At 36.7% G+C, this 17,260-nt stretch overlaps 3 protein-coding genes across 5 annotated transcripts; 1 reads left to right on the top strand and 2 right to left on the bottom strand.

The window, feature by feature from the left end:
* Positions 1–118: 118 nt before the first annotated feature.
* On the bottom strand, positions 119–7,647 carry cdc7 (cell division cycle 7 homolog (S. cerevisiae)). Of its 3 annotated transcripts, none has more exons than XM_048162449.1 (12): positions 7,320–7,647; positions 7,040–7,147; positions 6,435–6,521; positions 6,165–6,300; positions 5,923–6,016; positions 5,674–5,816; positions 3,343–3,580; positions 3,078–3,173; positions 2,791–2,996; positions 1,398–1,480; positions 803–952; positions 119–712 (listed from the first exon to the last, which is right to left on the bottom strand). In XM_048162449.1, exons 2-12 carry the CDS (start codon positions 7,113–7,115, stop codon positions 372–374), a joined length of 1,650 nt encoding a protein of 549 aa, XP_048018406.1. In that variant the 5' UTR covers positions 7,116–7,147; positions 7,320–7,647; the 3' UTR covers positions 119–371. The 3 variants fall into 3 exon arrangements, with proteins under 3 accessions (XP_048018406.1, XP_048018407.1, XP_048018408.1); XM_048162450.1 differs by having other exon boundaries at positions 3,517–3,580; positions 7,320–7,646; XM_048162451.1 differs by lacking the exon at positions 3,078–3,173 and having other exon boundaries at positions 3,517–3,580.
* Positions 7,648–8,127: 480 nt separating this feature from the next.
* On the top strand, positions 8,128–9,426 carry tceanc2 (transcription elongation factor A (SII) N-terminal and central domain containing 2). The gene is made up of 4 exons (XM_048162458.1): positions 8,128–8,391; positions 8,476–8,617; positions 8,725–8,921; positions 9,076–9,426. The coding sequence occupies exons 1-4, from the start codon at positions 8,293–8,295 to the stop codon at positions 9,268–9,270; spliced, it is 633 nt and encodes a 210-aa protein (XP_048018415.1). The 5' UTR covers positions 8,128–8,292; the 3' UTR covers positions 9,271–9,426.
* Positions 9,427–10,621: 1,195 nt separating this feature from the next.
* Positions 10,622–16,975, bottom strand: cdcp2 (CUB domain containing protein 2). Its single transcript, XM_048164074.1, has 6 exons — positions 16,574–16,975; positions 15,962–16,309; positions 12,906–13,247; positions 12,471–12,824; positions 11,230–11,408; positions 10,622–11,008 (listed from the first exon to the last, which is right to left on the bottom strand). Exons 1-6 carry the CDS (start codon positions 16,638–16,640, stop codon positions 10,703–10,705), a joined length of 1,596 nt encoding a protein of 531 aa, XP_048020031.1. The 5' UTR covers positions 16,641–16,975; the 3' UTR covers positions 10,622–10,702.
* Positions 16,976–17,260: the final 285 nt, after the last annotated feature.

Here is a 17,260-nt window from a genome sequence, read left to right as displayed (position 1 = left end):
CTTTTTTTGTGTGAAGTTCTGTACATATAAATACTAAATATCCATGCAATTATTAGAGAATGAGACATTTGAGTTCCTTTTTTAATTTATGGAGAAACATGATGTAGCAAAACTCTAGTTTCCAAAAATGTTATTAAAATTTATTTTATCCAAAAATATTGTGACAAAACCTTACATTCAGGAAGCATTCTCTCAAAATTAAACAATTAGGTTTGAACTTTATGAACTTTTTATTCTCAAATGTGAATCTATAACCTCCCCCCCAAAAGAAAATTATTCAAATAAATAAATCACTGTACAGAACGTAGTTAAAAAATAAATGCATTCATGTAACCCTTTACAGAATACAAAATTAGTAGTTTGCGCAAAAATTAATCTGTCATATCTTTGAAGAGCGGATGCTGCAGTGCCATGGAGGCCGTTATCCTCGTTGCTGGGTTTAAATCTAACAGTTTATCCAGGAGGTCGTATACATCATCTGGCACTTTATCCCAGCCCATCTCCTGCAGCTCTGCACTGCTTTTGAATGAACCTGAGCTCATGTGTTTTTTAGCGGGACTCCCAGCATCTAGTTTTACTTCTGCTGGGTTACGTGAGGCTTGAAACTCGGCAGGAAGTGAGGAGTCATCCCATGATCGCAAACCTCTCAGAGTCTCACAGAGGATCCTCAGGTCCAGCCGAGGAAGTTCACGACTGCACACTATAGATTTACCTGGATTCAGACACATGAAAAAATATTCGGTCAGCTGAATGTGCTAGAAATAAGACATCTGTCCCATTGAGCCTGATGACAATGACATACCAAACGTCTTAGCAGCCTCTATCGTCTCCTTAGATCCTCGAATGGTCATGATCTGAGTAAGAGCAATCAGATCGTCATTGGCTTTGAAGAACGGATACCTCCCACTCAGCAGTGACAGCAATATGACTCCTGCTGACCACATGTCAATAGCTGCAAAGAGATGTGATTTTATTAGAATTCATTGAGAAAGTATAAAGTTTCTGTGTGAGTCTGTAAAAAGATAGATTTAAAACAAGACAGAACTGAACTGAATATGAAATGCACCATACTAAATTTGTGTTCCATTCACTAGTCAGATGTGGGATATTCCTACTTCATATCTCTGTATTCTGAGCATGAATCATTCCATTGCCCAATGCTCAGATGATAATATTAGCACTGGGTATGAAATACAGATTTCCTGATTTGATTCTCCCGGTTTTGAATTGATTTGATTTAGTTCTGATTCATTTGTGTATATTAGGTGTGTTTGAGACGCATCAGCACTACGCATACACCGATCGGTGTATGACATCAAAGTACCGTGAGAGTGATTGAAAAATTTCCAAGTTGAATATAGAGTAGCATTACTGCTAATGTCGATGGGTAGCTTTACCTGTTCCCTGGTTGGGGCACTTAGTCAGAACCTCAGGAGCCCTAAAACCTGGGGTACCAGCCCTCGGAGCCACCTGCTGTTTCCTGTGAAAGCAGTTAAGTTCTTCACTGACTGCAGTATTAATGAACCCTGTAAAGCCTGACATATTAAATAATAGTCCAAAATATGTATTTTTTTTTAATTGGAACTGTTTTAGAGCCTTTAGACCAGGAGTGTCAAACTCAGCTCCTGGAGGACCACAGTTCTACAGAGTTCTCCAACACACAAAGGGCAAATTCCAATCGAAACTGAGCATCCCTATGCCATACTCACTCCGTAGGACAGAGCCCTTGAAGTGGGGACTTTGGAGGAAGCAGAACACTTGAGTGTCATACTGTGGCCGTTCGGAATGCATTTGGTGAAGGGAGCAATGAAAGACAATCTAATTTCATCTTCATCTGGATAAATGAATATACATTTCATCATTAAGTTTTTATGACAACAGTAGATATTTTAGGTAGTTTTGCAGTGTCCAAACAAGAGACTGTAAAACACTACCTAAAATATCTACTATTTAACTCATTTCTTACCTATGAAATCTATTTAAACTTCATTAAAATGCATTACATAAATGTGTGTAAAATATCAAACAAAACAAAAAATGGGTCACAAGGATTTGCCACACTGGGTCAAATGACCATAAACGATGAAATTACTTCCTTGAAGTGACCATCACATGTGCCCTTCACTAACGGACTTGTGGAAGGGACTTTCGTGAAGGGATTCAGGTGTTCACCTTCATTTGGAACGCTCTTACAAATGGCGCATTTCCGAAGTGCCCGTCAAAGGGCGCAAAAATGCTGTTTGTAATTCGCCCATACCTGTCGTTTTCAAATAAGCCTGAAGGACTTCATTAGCTGGATCAGGTGTGTTTAATTAGGGTTGAAGCTAAACTCTGCATGGCTGTGGCCTTCCAGAAACTTGAGTTTGTACTGATTTGGACCAAAATTTAAAAAAAAAAAAAGATTATAAACACATAATGCAGTTCAATACAAGAGATGTACTAATAAACATTCCTCAAAAGCCTGATGGATTATATTTAATATATTTTAACATGATTATCCCCAAAAATGATGTATGGATAATCAAGTAAACCAAAGATGCTTACTTCCTCTAAATGTTCATCTTGAAATATTACTAACAATATAAAAGTTATTCTTACATTTACTTTATAAAAATCAATAAAGATTTCACAGCAAAAAGACATGTAACCATGACCTGAAGGTGGACATTTTTATAATTATACTAAAAGGCTTTTACTTGCTAAAAAAATATAAACTATCAATCATAAAACCAGAGGCATGCATTATATTTTGTATACTGCTATAACTATGACTTGAATAAGAGTGTGTACCTGGACAGGCAGATGTTGCAGACGCGGTCAGTCATGTAGCAGTTGCAGGTGAGCATCGGGCTTACGGCAGGGGGTTTGGGTTTCTGACTCTCAGCAGGGGTTTTCTGTCTCTGATTTAATGGAGTTCTCACAGGGACTGAGCGGTGTTTTGAAGAAACGATCTTGCGTGGAATTACCTCTTCTCTTTTTGGTTTCGAAAGCAATCCCTGAAATACAATTTGACAGGTAAAGAGCTGATAGTTATTCAGAAGGTGTCAGATGCAACAAGTGTGAGAAAAGACGCTAACCTCAATTTTGTCAGTGCCAGGTTTATGAGAGTTTGTGTCGTTTACGTTTTTCTCCCCAAATACAGACCGTGGTGCCTTATCAAGTCCCAACAGTTCCTTTGAGAGGAAGGACATAAGTTTCTGACATGAATACGTTTTCTAAAATAAAACACTATGAATATGGAAGAGCAAATTTGGAAGTACAGTGCCCCCCAATGTGACTCATAACGGCCATCATATTAAAAACTTAATTCATCCATTTAATAAAGAGACACAGTGCAGACACCTTGCTGTGTTTAATGCGTGAGGGTGGGCAGGGTCTTTTAGCTGGTGCTTTAGTGCTGAACTGGACAGCAGGGTTTCTGGTGTTGGGTGGTAAAGGCACTAGTTTCTGTTTCCCAAGTGATTCCTCCACCATCTTAGACGACCCTCCACCTTTATAAGCTTTTGATTTTACCACCTTTAGCAGTTCGATCTGTGTGTCATGAGTGCCCTGTGCCAGGCCAAAATCCACTAGAGAGTACCTGAGGAATGAGAAAGATGGGAATCAGTATGCTTCAGTTAACTTGGATCTATTCCAATGGTTAATAGCCTTTTTGACTCGAAGGCCCCTCCATATCCAAGACAATATTCATAGACCCTCCCATCTAAGCTGATCACGGAAGGATATTTTAAAGCTAATTTCCCCCTTTTTTTAACATGACCTTTGCTGTTATCTAACGTTCATTTAGCCAGTTGATCAATTGTTTCAATTATCTTAAAGCAGGGTTTATGCAGGTTTCAGTAAGTCAAATTTAAGACCTTTTTAAGACATTTTAAGACCATAAAGATTGAAATTTAAGACCTACACGACGCATTACCAAAAATATTAAAATCAAAGAAATTCTGGAAAAACATTTTATTTCAATGAATTCAGTCATTGAAAAAGCATTAATTTAATTTACAGATAAAGCAGTCACATTAGTAACCTTCCACACACATCAATGTGCCAAATGCCCAAAGCCTTAGGCCCAAAATGAAAATAGGCTAAAACAAACTTGCCCTCAAATAGAATAGATTTCATCTCATATTTATTTACATTACAAAACAGCATATTAATAGCCTAATAAAGATTGAACAGGCTACTCCAACCCATGTAACAACCAATGTACGTTAGCGTGCACACACACACACTCACACCAGATAATCCATTTTAGATAGATAGATAGTTACCTCGGGATAATTACAGTATCTATCTATCTAACATGGATTATCTGATATGTGTGTGTGTGTGTGTGTGTGTGTGTGTGTGTGTGTGTGTGTGTGTGTGTGTGTGTGTGTGTGTGTGTGTGATTTTGGCTTTCATTGAACATTACGACATACGGCCCGGTAAGAGTACGAATCAATTCCCTCTTTATAAACTCCCCCTATCCAAATCTCGCCATAAGCGATCTTGTTGGGCCCGCAAGAGAACGTCTTCGCGATTACTGAATCAGGGAACATCACTTGGAAGAGATCGCTAATCTCACTGTTGCTATTAAATGAGTGGTGTTTAGTCACCGTGTGTAGTATCCAAAGCACCTCGGCTTTCGATGTGTCAGTCGATCCAAAAGTACCCCGAAGGTTGTTCGACGGAGCTGCGATGATATTGCGCTGGAGACCGGAGGGACCAGGCATTGAGGAGGACGACGGCAGTGGTGAGGCTAATTGGTCCGCTGAAGGCATTTTGCGGCTAGCTTGTGTTTCTCCGCTCTGGCGTGTGACTCCAGCGCCTTTACACCGCTTCACACCCAGACTCCCTAACTGTTTTTTTTTTTTTTGCAAAGTTTGCAGTGAGCCTCGTACCTGGAGCTGGGTAACCAACAGCAGAAATCGCTGTGATCTAGCCATGTCTCGTTGAAAGTACATTTTCCCATTTTCCACACGTAGCCGAACTTTAACAAACTCTGAGGAGACGCAGACGTATTTCGCGGGCAGGTTTTGCATTTATCACGGGATTTGTAGTTTTATCACCGCGTATACCAACACCAATATACCCCAGAAAGAACTACGACTCGCTACTTTTTTGCTACTTTGTAATAACTTTCAGCAGGTAGCGTTTCTGGAAATGGGTAAAAAAAAATTAAGACCTGACTAAATGAAATTTAAGACCTCGGATGAAAATCTGGCCGTTTTTAAGACTTTTTAAGGCCTTAAATTTACAGTTCAGAATTTTAGACTTTTTAAGACTTGTTAAGACCCCGCGGAAACCCTGTAAAGGGATATTTCACCCAAAAATAACAAATTTTTGCCATCCTTGGTGCATATGACCATCTTCTTTCAGACGAACACTAACAGAGATATGTTTAAAATGATCCTGGCTCTTCCAAGCTTTATAATGGCAGTGAATGGGGGGGGGGCAATTTTCACTGCCCCATTCACTGCCATTTTATATCTTAAAAGAGCCAGGATATTTTTAAATATATCTCCGATTGTGTTCATCTGAAAGTAGAAAGTCATATACACCTTGGATGGCATGAGGGTGAGTAAATCATGGGGTAATTTTCATTTTTGGGTGAACTCTCTTAAGTAAGCAAGAAACTGTGGCAATTACATGTGTATCAGGCAGATGTACTAGAAATGAACATCAGGTACATACTCTCTCCTTTGTTGATTGAACAGGAAATTGGTTGGTTTGATGTCTCGGTGGATGATGCCAAATTTGTGAATGTGTCTCAAGGCTTTGAGCAGGTGGAAGATGTAATGCTTCACATCCTCAAAACTCAAGGATCCAACAACATCCTACAAGGAATGAAGACTTTTGGGTAGTATCTTGGGTATAGATAGTGTATACTATTCATGGTGTATCATTATTTGGGTTAAAAGCACACATATTGCAGACACTTACAACAAAAGTTTGATGTTCCATGTATGGCATGACAATAACCACGTGATGCTCTTTCCTGAAGCAGTACGTGACTCCCATCACATTTTCTGTCCCTCTGCAGAGGGAGATAAAATAGATAAATCCTGTTAGTAAGTAACTCTTAAACCCAAGTTTGCTTAGTCTAAAATATCTTACATGGCATGCATCACAGAAAACATGAAAATGAACGGTGATCAAAAATATATGACATTTTTATGACTCACCCAGCAACAGTCAAGCACTGGAGTTCAGCAGCTATTCGCACAGGATGACTGGTGGGGATCAGGTGTTTCAATGCAAACATCCTTCTTGAACCGTCGGTCATCTGCGCCTCTGCCAAATACACTGAGCTGAAAGTGCCTGTAATCACACAATGATGCAAAGGTTAACTAAGGTTCATCAATCAGCAGAAGAAAAGAAAAAGAATATAGCATTATTTAAGTGCATTCAAAGCTATTACAAGTATTTAAGTAGCAAGAAATTTAATTGCAAACCTTCTCCAATTTTATCTATGATACGAAAAATCTGAGACAGCTGTGGCAGAACTTCATACAGGTATGTAATGTCAGTCTCAACATCTCCTGAACAAAAGAGAATCACATAGGTTTAATTATTTGAGTAAAATAACATAATGAAAAGGAATCATCTAAACATTACCTTGTAAAATGAAGTACATTTTAGCATACTACAGTACATATTACGGAAATAATACAATGTAAAAGAATATACTTCAGAATATACTTCTGAACTAAATGTAATGTTTTTAGACACTTAATAGAATGTAAATTGCAATCTAGTAAATACATTATAGCATAAATGTATATTACATGCAATTAAGTGATCTTGTATATTACATGCAATTAAGTGATCTTATGAGTGCTTATTTGACCCATAAGTACAACTTTATATGCAATTCTATAATTACTTCTATTGTCTTTTTAATATAGGGTACAATCAAGCATTTACTGTAAACTAAAATATACTTTAAATGTAATTTCTATTGAAATTTGTATGTCATGTATTTAAATAAATTTGTAATTAATTACACATAAATACATTTAAAATACATTAACTTTCATATTGAAAAAGGCTCACTCACTGGAAATTTTGTGTCTGCTCCTGCCCTTTTCAACACTTTGATGAGTGCTTCTTTGCACAGCTGGTGCTGCTTCCATTTAATCCCACAATAACCAACAGATGTGGGAAACTGTTGGGATGACATTAGATACAGTTAATACTCATAAACAACTCGGCTGGTATAATATTGATTTAACTGTATCCAAATAAGACCAAAACACTTCAAAAAGAACCAAATACACCTTCGAACGTAGGAATTTATAATATAATGTAAAAATATATTTAAAAACAAAAACCCTTACCTGTTGTTTTTGCTTTCACCAAGTATTTTAGTGTTTGAGAAACACTGTGCCAGCAGGCTGTATCCGATAAACAACTGCACTGACGTAAACAGTTACCGCGCAAAGTTCACAAGTTATGTTAAAGGCTTATTTAGGTACTAAACAGGAAATTCGCCACCCTGTCAAACACGTTTATTTTTTTTAAAGAAACCGCGAATGTTTTAATATTCACACAACTCGGTCTTGTTTGAGAAATGTCTTTCTTCCCGACCAACTCCAAGTTCCGCGCTAAAACTGAGACGCAGGTCACGTGACCACTACTGAGCCATTTGCTCCAACAGTTTCACCAACCCAGTCGCTTACCTTTAGCAAAATTATTATGTTAAATGATTAAAATACATCCATATGGCCGATATTAATTCAGTGATGGCTAACATTTTATATGGAAGGGGTTTTCCCCCAAAACAAACTTAAAATTATACATCAAATGCTCAAATAATAAACAAATCTCCACGAAATAATAAAAAAAAGCTCAAATGATGAATACAATGTTAAATGCAATTTCAATGTAATTTCCTCATTTAATGAATCATAAACTGTAACAAAATAAAATTAAATACAGTTCATAATTTTAAACAGAAACTCGAATTTCATTTATTGGTAAAATAGTGAAAATTGTGCTTATATACAACTATTACTCATTTGTATTATAAAATAAGTGGTGTATTAGTAGATTAAAGATTTAATCGATGTTTTGTGTTTTTACATTGTCTGTTCTGACCATAGGTTCTGACGCGATAGAAGACTTTTATATTGAAAAACCTGACGCGCTTTCACTTCCGGTGTGAAGCAGAATTCAGTTCACCGCTTTTTGTTGCCATACTGATCTGTTCACGGACAGATCTAGAGTAATGTAGTAACCTAAATTTAAAAAAGTGTAGCTAGAGCTGGTGTAAATAAACTATGTAGAATTGTCCATATCAGGGTTTTAATCATGGATAAATTTGTTGTTCGGTTACCAAAAGGAGACCGGGTGAATCAGGAACCAAAACAAGAAAGAAATTACAAACAAGCAACATTAGAGTCCCTAAGGGTAAGTCATTGGTCATTTTATGCTGTCCATCATTCTTCACCATGTGTGGTATATTATTCATGTAGACATCTGTATTTGTTCCAGAGAGTGGTCGTGATTGAAGACATTGAAAGGTACAAGTCAATCCTTGAACTGCCTGGCCAACCTAAAGAGAACATGATGGAAGCCTTAAAGGAGCTGGACAAGAAAGTGCCTTCCAGAGAAGTGCTAAAGACTACCAAAATTGGTAAAACTTGGTTATTCCTTTTTAGTTGCATCCCAGTCTCTTTTTCTCAGTCTCTTTCCATCAAATGTTATTTTCAAACACTGCCACTTTCATTTGTGTCTCTTCAGGACACACAGTTAACAACCTCCGCAAACACTCAGAAGATCCTGAAATCAAGGCCCTTGCAGGGGAGGTATATAAACACTGGAGGACCTTTATTGAGGAACATGCAAATAAACCTTCCATAGAAGTTCGCTGTGACAAACAGACAGAAAGTTTAAGGAGCAATGCCAAGAAACTGCTCTCTGAAGCCATTGCGTTGAAGGTACTGATCCTAAAGTATCATTACAATTTCTTAACCACATTGACAGTGTTTATGCTCTCATTTGCTATATTCAAATAATGGAATGGTATAATTAAATATTATTATGACACAGTTTGCGTGCATATTGTATGTAACTCTTTTCCTAATTGTCCAGGTGGAGCATGGACTGGTGGAGAACATTGAGAGGGAGGTGTTCCACCAGAGCTCTCGGCTTGTTAGCGGAGCTTACAGAAGGACTGTGAGGGCTCTTGTCTTTGCTCTGAAACATAAGCCTGAGTTGAGAGCGCAGGTCAAGGATGGCAAATTACCAGTTAATATATTTGTTAGAAATCACAAAAAGAAAATGTAAAGAATTCAGACATGTGACCTAAAGAAAATATTGTTTACCCATTTCATTTTTTAAAAATATATTTGTTTTTTTTAACATTAGCAGCTGTATGATTTACTCACTGACTTGTAACCATTTTTAACTTTGAATCTTAAATACAACATTTGAATTTTTTTACATCTTGTTTACCAGAATGTTTCTTTCCATTCACAGCTACACTGGTGGTCAAAAGTTTTGAATAATTAAGATTTTTTCAAAATCTTATGCAAAATCTCTTATGCTCACAAATGCTGCATTTATTTGATCAAAAATGTAGTAAAAACAGTAATGTTGTTGTGAAATATAATTACTTAAAATAACTGGTTTGTATTTTTATTTATGTTAAAATGTAATTTATTCCTGTGATGTCAAAACTGAATTTTCAGCATCGTTACTCCAGTCTTCAGTGTCACATGATCCTTCAGAAATCATTCTGATATGATGATTTGCTGCTCAAGAAACACTTCTTATTATCAGTGTTGAAAACAGTTGAAAACAGTGACACATTACCTTTTAAAGGTTTGAGGTAAGATCTTTTTTAAAAATAGAAATTAATACTTTTAACAAAAATACATTAAATTGATTCAAGTGACAGTAGACATTTTATAATATTTCAAAAGATTTCTATTTCAAATAAATTGCTGTTATTTTAACTTTCTATTCATCAAAGAATCCTGAAAAAAATGCATCTCAGATTCCACAAAAATATTAAGCAGCAACATTGATGATAATAATAAGAACCATTATTAATAATTGAGCACCAGTTATAATTAAGCAGCAAATCATCATATTAGAATGATTTCTGAAGGATCATGTGACATTGAAGACTCGAGTAATGATGCTGAAAATTCAGCTTTACCATCACGGGAATAAATTACATTTTAAAATTTATAAAATAGAAAACATTATTTTAAAATGTGACAATATTTCACAATATTACTGTTTTTACTGTATTTTTGATCAAATACAAGCAACCTTGGTGAGCATAAAAGACGTCTTTCAAAAACATAAAAAAAAAAACTTTGGACCGCCAGTGTACATAACGTATAAAAATAGAGATATATCAAGTCCTTATATATTCATTGTGTGGCTCTCCTATAGACTTTATGTAGCTCTGCCCCTTTTCAGTGCTGCACTTGTTGTTCCGTCTTCCAGTTTATAATTCCACAGCGTGAAGGTGAATGAACCGCACGTTTTAAAATCTTCCTGGACTACTGACATGTTATGACATCTGCTTCAAACATTACAATGCTCATGATAACTTTCATAAACTCTACCATAACTCAGTCCACTTCACCAGCTAATTACTCTTCGACAGCGATACCATAAAAACATTCAGAGCTACTACAAAAACGGAAGTTCAAACATAAAATTCTAAAGATGTCTCTGTTCTTGTTTCTCTGGTGCATAAAGTCTATAGAAGCACCAACCACACAATAGCAATTAACATGAGGATGACAGCGAGAACACAGATGCTGATGAAGATGATGTCACTGGTGTCATGTGGTTCACTTTCTTCTTCAACTTTCTTGTTGTTTGATTCCTGGGCCAGACGGGCCAGTTCATTGAGCCGGTTACGTTCCTCAACTGAGATAATGCTGGCCATGGCCACCTTCCTCTGGGCATCACACTGCACCTCATACTCCTGAATATTCTGCTGCGGTCCCTCAGAGAAGTCAATATAAAGCGAGTTGACCAACATGGTGATGTTTTGACGTTTCTGCCGAAGATCAGATAGGATATGAGGCATCATTAATGCTGATTTAAACAAACCCATATTAAATCTAGTTTTAAAACTGCTATAAGATATCAGACTGCATCAGACATTTGCTAACATCTGCCACTGAATTAGACATAAGTCTAGGACCATCACTGAGAAAAGTGTGGTATCTCAAAAAATAATCTACAGCACTTTAACATGTGTCTCTTTATCTTACGTACCTGTCCAGCAGTTCCACAGTTGACAAAACGGGCTTGAATTTTGTAGGATGTTTCCGTCAGCTGGGCCGAACAGGATGGATTCCCCAGATAAATGTTCTCACGGTCCAGCTCAGGTAAAGCCTGTCTAGAGACCTGAATCTGAAACTCTGTTCGGGTGCAGCTTACATTGACTGGCACCACTGCAACACACAAAGAAAACAACAAAACATCAACTTTTCAGGTTGAGGTCAATGAATATATGACATAGTTGAAGTTTCATAAAAATCAGTGTATGCAGAAGTTATAACACACTTCCTATTTCCCTTATCTCGCCATAAATTCGTTGCCTCGCCACAGCCAATCCGTCCGAGATATCAAAAATCCGATCGCAATTTTACATCTTCAACGTCTTGACTTCATGCTGACCGAGTTTGTTGGTGATCGGATTAATTGCCTAGGAGGAGTATATCAAATTCCAGAGTATGCTTTTTTCAAACAACCCATAATAACTGACTTCCTGTTGAGCCGGCGTATAACTTAGAGCACGAAAGTTGTTAGGCCCCATGAAGTCTATATGTGTACCGAGTTTCATACTAATACATGCGAGCGTGTTTGATATATGGACCAAGTTTTCGGACTCCATTCAAGGGGGAGCCAAAGAGCCCCTGTGCCATGCCCGGGTCCCAGCCTCACGTTAAGGTGCCCAAAAAAATTCTTAAAAAAACAATAGGGCCCTGCAGCTTAGTGGCTTGGGCCCTAATAAACAAAAATATGAGGTAACTCAGTCATTATTATTCATATGCTATGAATGAAAAACCCCTTTTGGAACTTGTATTTTCAAGAGTGAACCACTGAAAATATGCATAATGTGTATCTTTTCACATTGTCATATGAACAACCAGTCAGTAACTATTTGTATACTGTATGTGTTGAATTCTACTGCGCTATATGTTTTTTATTAACTAAATAGAACAGGTGTTGTGCCGAATTTCAGCTCCCTGCCAGATTATTACCCCCTCATTGAAGACACTATACCTCATTGCCTAATCTTAACCCCACCCCTAATCCTAACTCCTCCGCCACACCTACTCCTAAACCTACCAATACTAGGGGGGTAATAATCTGGCAGGGGGTCGAAATTCGACACAGCACCAGCATATAATAATCTGGTTGTGTAGATGAATCATTAGCGGAATATCATTTGGTTCCCAAAACTAGACTTTTAGAAGAATGAATTCAAACTGTGATAAGTGAGCACTCACCTCCAATATAGGAGGCTGTGAAGCCCTTAAAGGCATTGTTCCGGTCAGTGTTGAGAACAACCAGTAGTTTATTTCCCTTAGAGGTCAACGATGGAGGCTGTTCACTACCACACCAGTGGCCCAACAGAGTGTCTGTCTCACTGTCCCCGTCATACACAGCCACAGAGTCATAGTCGCACGTGTCGGTCAGGCTGTTCCGATCCTCAAGCTCCAGAAAGGGAAAAAATAGCTTGATCCTGTAGCCGGCTGCTAGAGTGACTGTCCAGTGACAGTTGATGTTGTTGGGGTAGATGTTTGGGTAGTGAGGACTAGTAAAGTTCCCATTGATATTTTTGAGAATTTGCTGGCACTCTCCTTCAAAAACAGCAAGATTAAGGATTATATACTTGAAACATTATTATGATTATGCATCTTGTATGACAACATGTGCCTCACCTGAGTAGTAATAAGCTTTAAAACCTCTCCCTCCAATGTTGAAATCAGATTTGAAGACCACCAGCAGTTGGTTTGATGTGGTGACAGTGTTGGGAGGTCTCTCATTACCGCAGTAATTGCCCAGGTGACGGTGTTTAACAGTGGGGCCATCAAAGAGAGCCACATAGTCAAAGTTGCACCCCTCGTTGTTTTCCAACTGGAAGTCGAGAAACACCAGGCTGACTACACTCTGATTGGACACATGAATTGTCCAGGAGCAGTCGGCATTATTGGTGTAGTCTTGTGGATGACCTGGGCTTGAGATGACTCCTGAAAGACCGGTCAAAACCCCACCACACATATCTGATTTAGAGAGAGAAACAAATTAACTGATGTATAAATTCATTTATTTTTATTTTTACACATACACAATTACACATACTGTGAAAGTTACAGAGGTTACTGGATTTAACCCTTATAATTCATTTGGAGTATTTGAGACATGGAGTTTTTAGTATGAGAACCAACTCATGTTAAGACTATAGTAGTCGACCGATATTGTTTTTTTGATGGCCGATGCCGATATGTTAGAGAGCAGGGTGGCCGATGGCCGATATATACAGTCAAACCAAAAATTATTTAGACATTTTGGATATTTTTGTTATACTAGTGTGAAGGACACTATAGTTCATTTATGTAAGTGAGGATAGCAAAATAATACGGAAGAGGATTAGGGCCAAGCAATAATAAAAAAATAAAACCATCTCGAGATTAAAGTCATTAAATTACGAGAAAAAACTAGTTAAATTTCGAGAAAAAAAGTCGAGATAAAATGTTGAGAATAAACTCTCAACTGGCTGCCCTTGTCTAATGCCTTTCATAATGTTGGGAACATGGGCTAGCATATGCAAATATTGGGGCGTACACCATGACTGTTACGTAACAGTCGGTGTTATGTTGAGATCCGCGTGTTTTCCAGAAGTCTTTTAAACAAATGAGATTTACATAAGAAAGAGAAAGCAATGGAGTTTGAGACTCAATGTATGTCTTTTCCATGTACTGAACTCTTGTTATTCAACTATGCCAAGGTAAATTCAAATTTTGAATCTAGGGCACCTTTAATGACTTGATTCTCAACATTTTATCTCAACTTTTTAACGAGTTTTTTCTCGTAATTTAACGAGTTTATTCTCAACATTTTATCTCAACTTTTTTTCTTGAAATTTAACGAGTTTTTTCTTGAAATTTTCTCGAAACTTTAATCTCTGTTTTTTTATTATTGCTTGGCCCTAATCCTCTTCCGTACTCTTCCATAAAATAAAGTAAACTGTGACATATTATACCCAAAAATTCTTCGTAGAGTGGACTACCAGTAAAATTGACAAAAATTCTGACAGTTTAACTCTGAGATCTTGTCATATTTTATTACCATTTGTTTTAAACTATAGTGAATAAACTAAATAATGAATGAAATGTTCAAGGTGTCTGAATACATTTTGGTTTGACTGTATATATAAATGTATATATACATATATATAGATATGTATATAAATGTATATATATATATATATATATATATATATATATATAGAGAGAGAGAGAGAGAGAGAGAGAGAGAGTACTGTGCAAAAGTCTTAGGCCACCATTAGATGTTGTTTTAGCAATGATATAATGACCATGTAATTATTTCTCAGTCTCTTTATTAGAATATAACTAGAAAATACAGCAAATTTGTATGCAGTATTAAAAAAATCAGAAAAAACAGCTTTGTAATTGGACTAAAGTGGCAAGTATTAGGTGTCCTCCCCTTACACTTGAATAGCAGGAACCAGGCTCTCTTAAAAAGGAAAAGGACTGGAAGGCCAAGAAAACATGCTAAATCTGATGAGAAGTTTCTCAGAGTTTCATTTTTAAGAAAATGGAAGAAGTCCAGGAGGTCACAATAAATACTGATTTTGGCTTAAAGAAGCCATTTTGTTCAGACTTTTTTTGTACATTTTGTGTACATGTTTCCTTTATTTTCTGTTTGTATCACAATAAAGAGACTAAAAAATAATATGGATGGTCATTAAAACTGCTAAAACAGCAAAGCTGATGGCTTTTGCACAGTACTGTATATCTATTTATTTATTTATTTATTTATTTAAGAGTCGAGTTATAAGTTCAAAGGAACTGAATTAAATACATTAATTTCAGTGGAGTTAATACAGGTAATTATGAGATATGTTCTTATGAATGTTTTCTAAAAAATATATTCAAATACAATTTCTCATAAATATATATATATATTTTCTTGTATCTCAGTGGTTTAGCTGTAGATCATATAAAATTTGAAATTTCATTGATTTTCTCAATTTTGAATTAATCAAAGAGCGGTAAGTTAGTAATAACATGGTAATAACAAGGTAAGAGAAACTTTTAAATGTTTGTTAGTTCACCCAAAAATGAAAATTCTGTCATAATTTAGGCTACTCACCCACATTTCATTCCAAACCTGTAAGACGTTCGTTCATCTTCGAAACACAAATGAAGATCTTTTTAATGAAATCTGAGAGATATCTGTCCTTCCATAGACAGCTATGCAACTAGCTGCTTCAAAACGTTCATAAAGTGATTGTAAAACTAATCCATACGAATTGAGTGATTTAATCCAAATTTTCTGAAAAGACGCGATCACTTTCTATGCTAAACAGATTAAATTTAGGCTTTTATTCACATATAAGTTCACATATACGAAAAGCCTTATGGGTTTGGAATGACATGAGCAAATGATGACAGAGTTTTCATTTTTGGGTGAACTAACCCTTTTTATGAATTATGCACAATAAATGGTCAAGAGAGGAGTTGAAAGATTTCATCATACTAGACAAATGTGATGTTGAAGTTTTGTGGCTATACTTCCAAAACAATGTGTATTTCAACACAAATCTGTGCAATGTCTTGCACCATAGACTTCCATTGTAAATGGAATACAGTAAATGATATATTCTTATTTTAGGAACAAATCATAATTATTGCCTTTTGTAATCAACTGCATATTGACTGGTATTGAACCAATCTTCAGTTGCACTCCTCACCTTTCCTATAGCCCACCGAGAAACCCTTGCGTGCAACATGACGGTCTGAATGGAAGATGATGGACATGACGTTCCAGGACGAGCTGAACTGAGGAGGAGACACATCTCCACAGAATTTCCCCAGGAGGTTGCCCTCATCCTCTGAGATGCCGTTGTATATCTTGATGTAGTCGTAAGCACAGTCTGTATGGTATTCCAGCTCAAAGTGATGGAAGGTTAACAGTACGGAAGAGCCTTCTGAGACCACTATCAACCAGGTGCATTCAGTGTTATAAGGGTACAGGCCTGGAAAATTAGGGCTTGACACATTGCCGCTGCTTGCAGAGAGGATTCCACCACATTTAACACCTATACAAATATTACACATAGTTGAATCAAAACCAAAGCAACTTACAATGTGTTCAAGATTTACATTTTATCAGTATGTGTTACCTAGGAATCAATAATGACCATTGAATATACTCGTGTTTAAGATTTTCAGATAATATCAGACAAAAATGATCACAGAATTAGGAAGCTGCCTTACAAGGTTAAGTAAGTACTGAGGTGTTTACAATGGAACAACACTCATATGGTGTGCACTTTCACCCATGTGATAGGAAGCCATCCTACCTTTCTTGGAGGTGACCTTTCCAGCAATGAACAAAACATGAATGAAGACAGTCATCCTTAAAACCATGTTGTTTCTTTTAGTATGCAGCGTTTAAGCTCTTCTGCTGTCCTGCAGGGTTCAGAGAGCAGGAGTCATTTTAAAGCTCCTCATTCTTTGGACTCTCATTCTGGGGCAATTGGATAGGTGGTCCACTCTTTGGCTCTCCAACTAAATTTTAATGAGGACTATCAAATGCACACAGGTGGCTTGTCAATACACTGTTCGGAGAGAAAGCCATGAAATGTTAATGAGTGTATCGTGCACATGATGGAACAAGTGGTGTGTTTTAAGTTGATAAGAGGAAGGGATACGGAGATGATCACATGTATTACAAGCAGTCTTAATGATGCCGATGATTTAAAGTTTAGACATACAGTCAAAACAAAATTTATTCTGACACCTTGAGCATTTCATTCATTATTACAGTTTATCCACTACAGTTTTAAAAAATGGTAATAAAATATCTCTGAGTTAAACTGTGTCAGAAAAATTAATCTTAATTATGTCAGATAACACTTAAGCAAAACATGGTCAGGTCAAAGTGTCTGAATAATTTTTGGTTCCAAATTTTTGTCAATTTTACTGGTAGTCCACTGTATAAAGAATTTTTGGGTATAAGATGTCACAGTTTACTTTATTTTGCTATC

This window comes from Megalobrama amblycephala, linkage group LG17, assembly GCF_018812025.1.
Source record: "Megalobrama amblycephala isolate DHTTF-2021 linkage group LG17, ASM1881202v1, whole genome shotgun sequence".
In the NCBI taxonomy this organism is placed as follows: Eukaryota; Metazoa; Chordata; class Actinopteri; order Cypriniformes; family Xenocyprididae; genus Megalobrama; species Megalobrama amblycephala.
The sequence above is the reverse complement of the archived record's forward strand: the minus strand, read 5'-3'. Positions and strand labels throughout refer to the sequence as shown.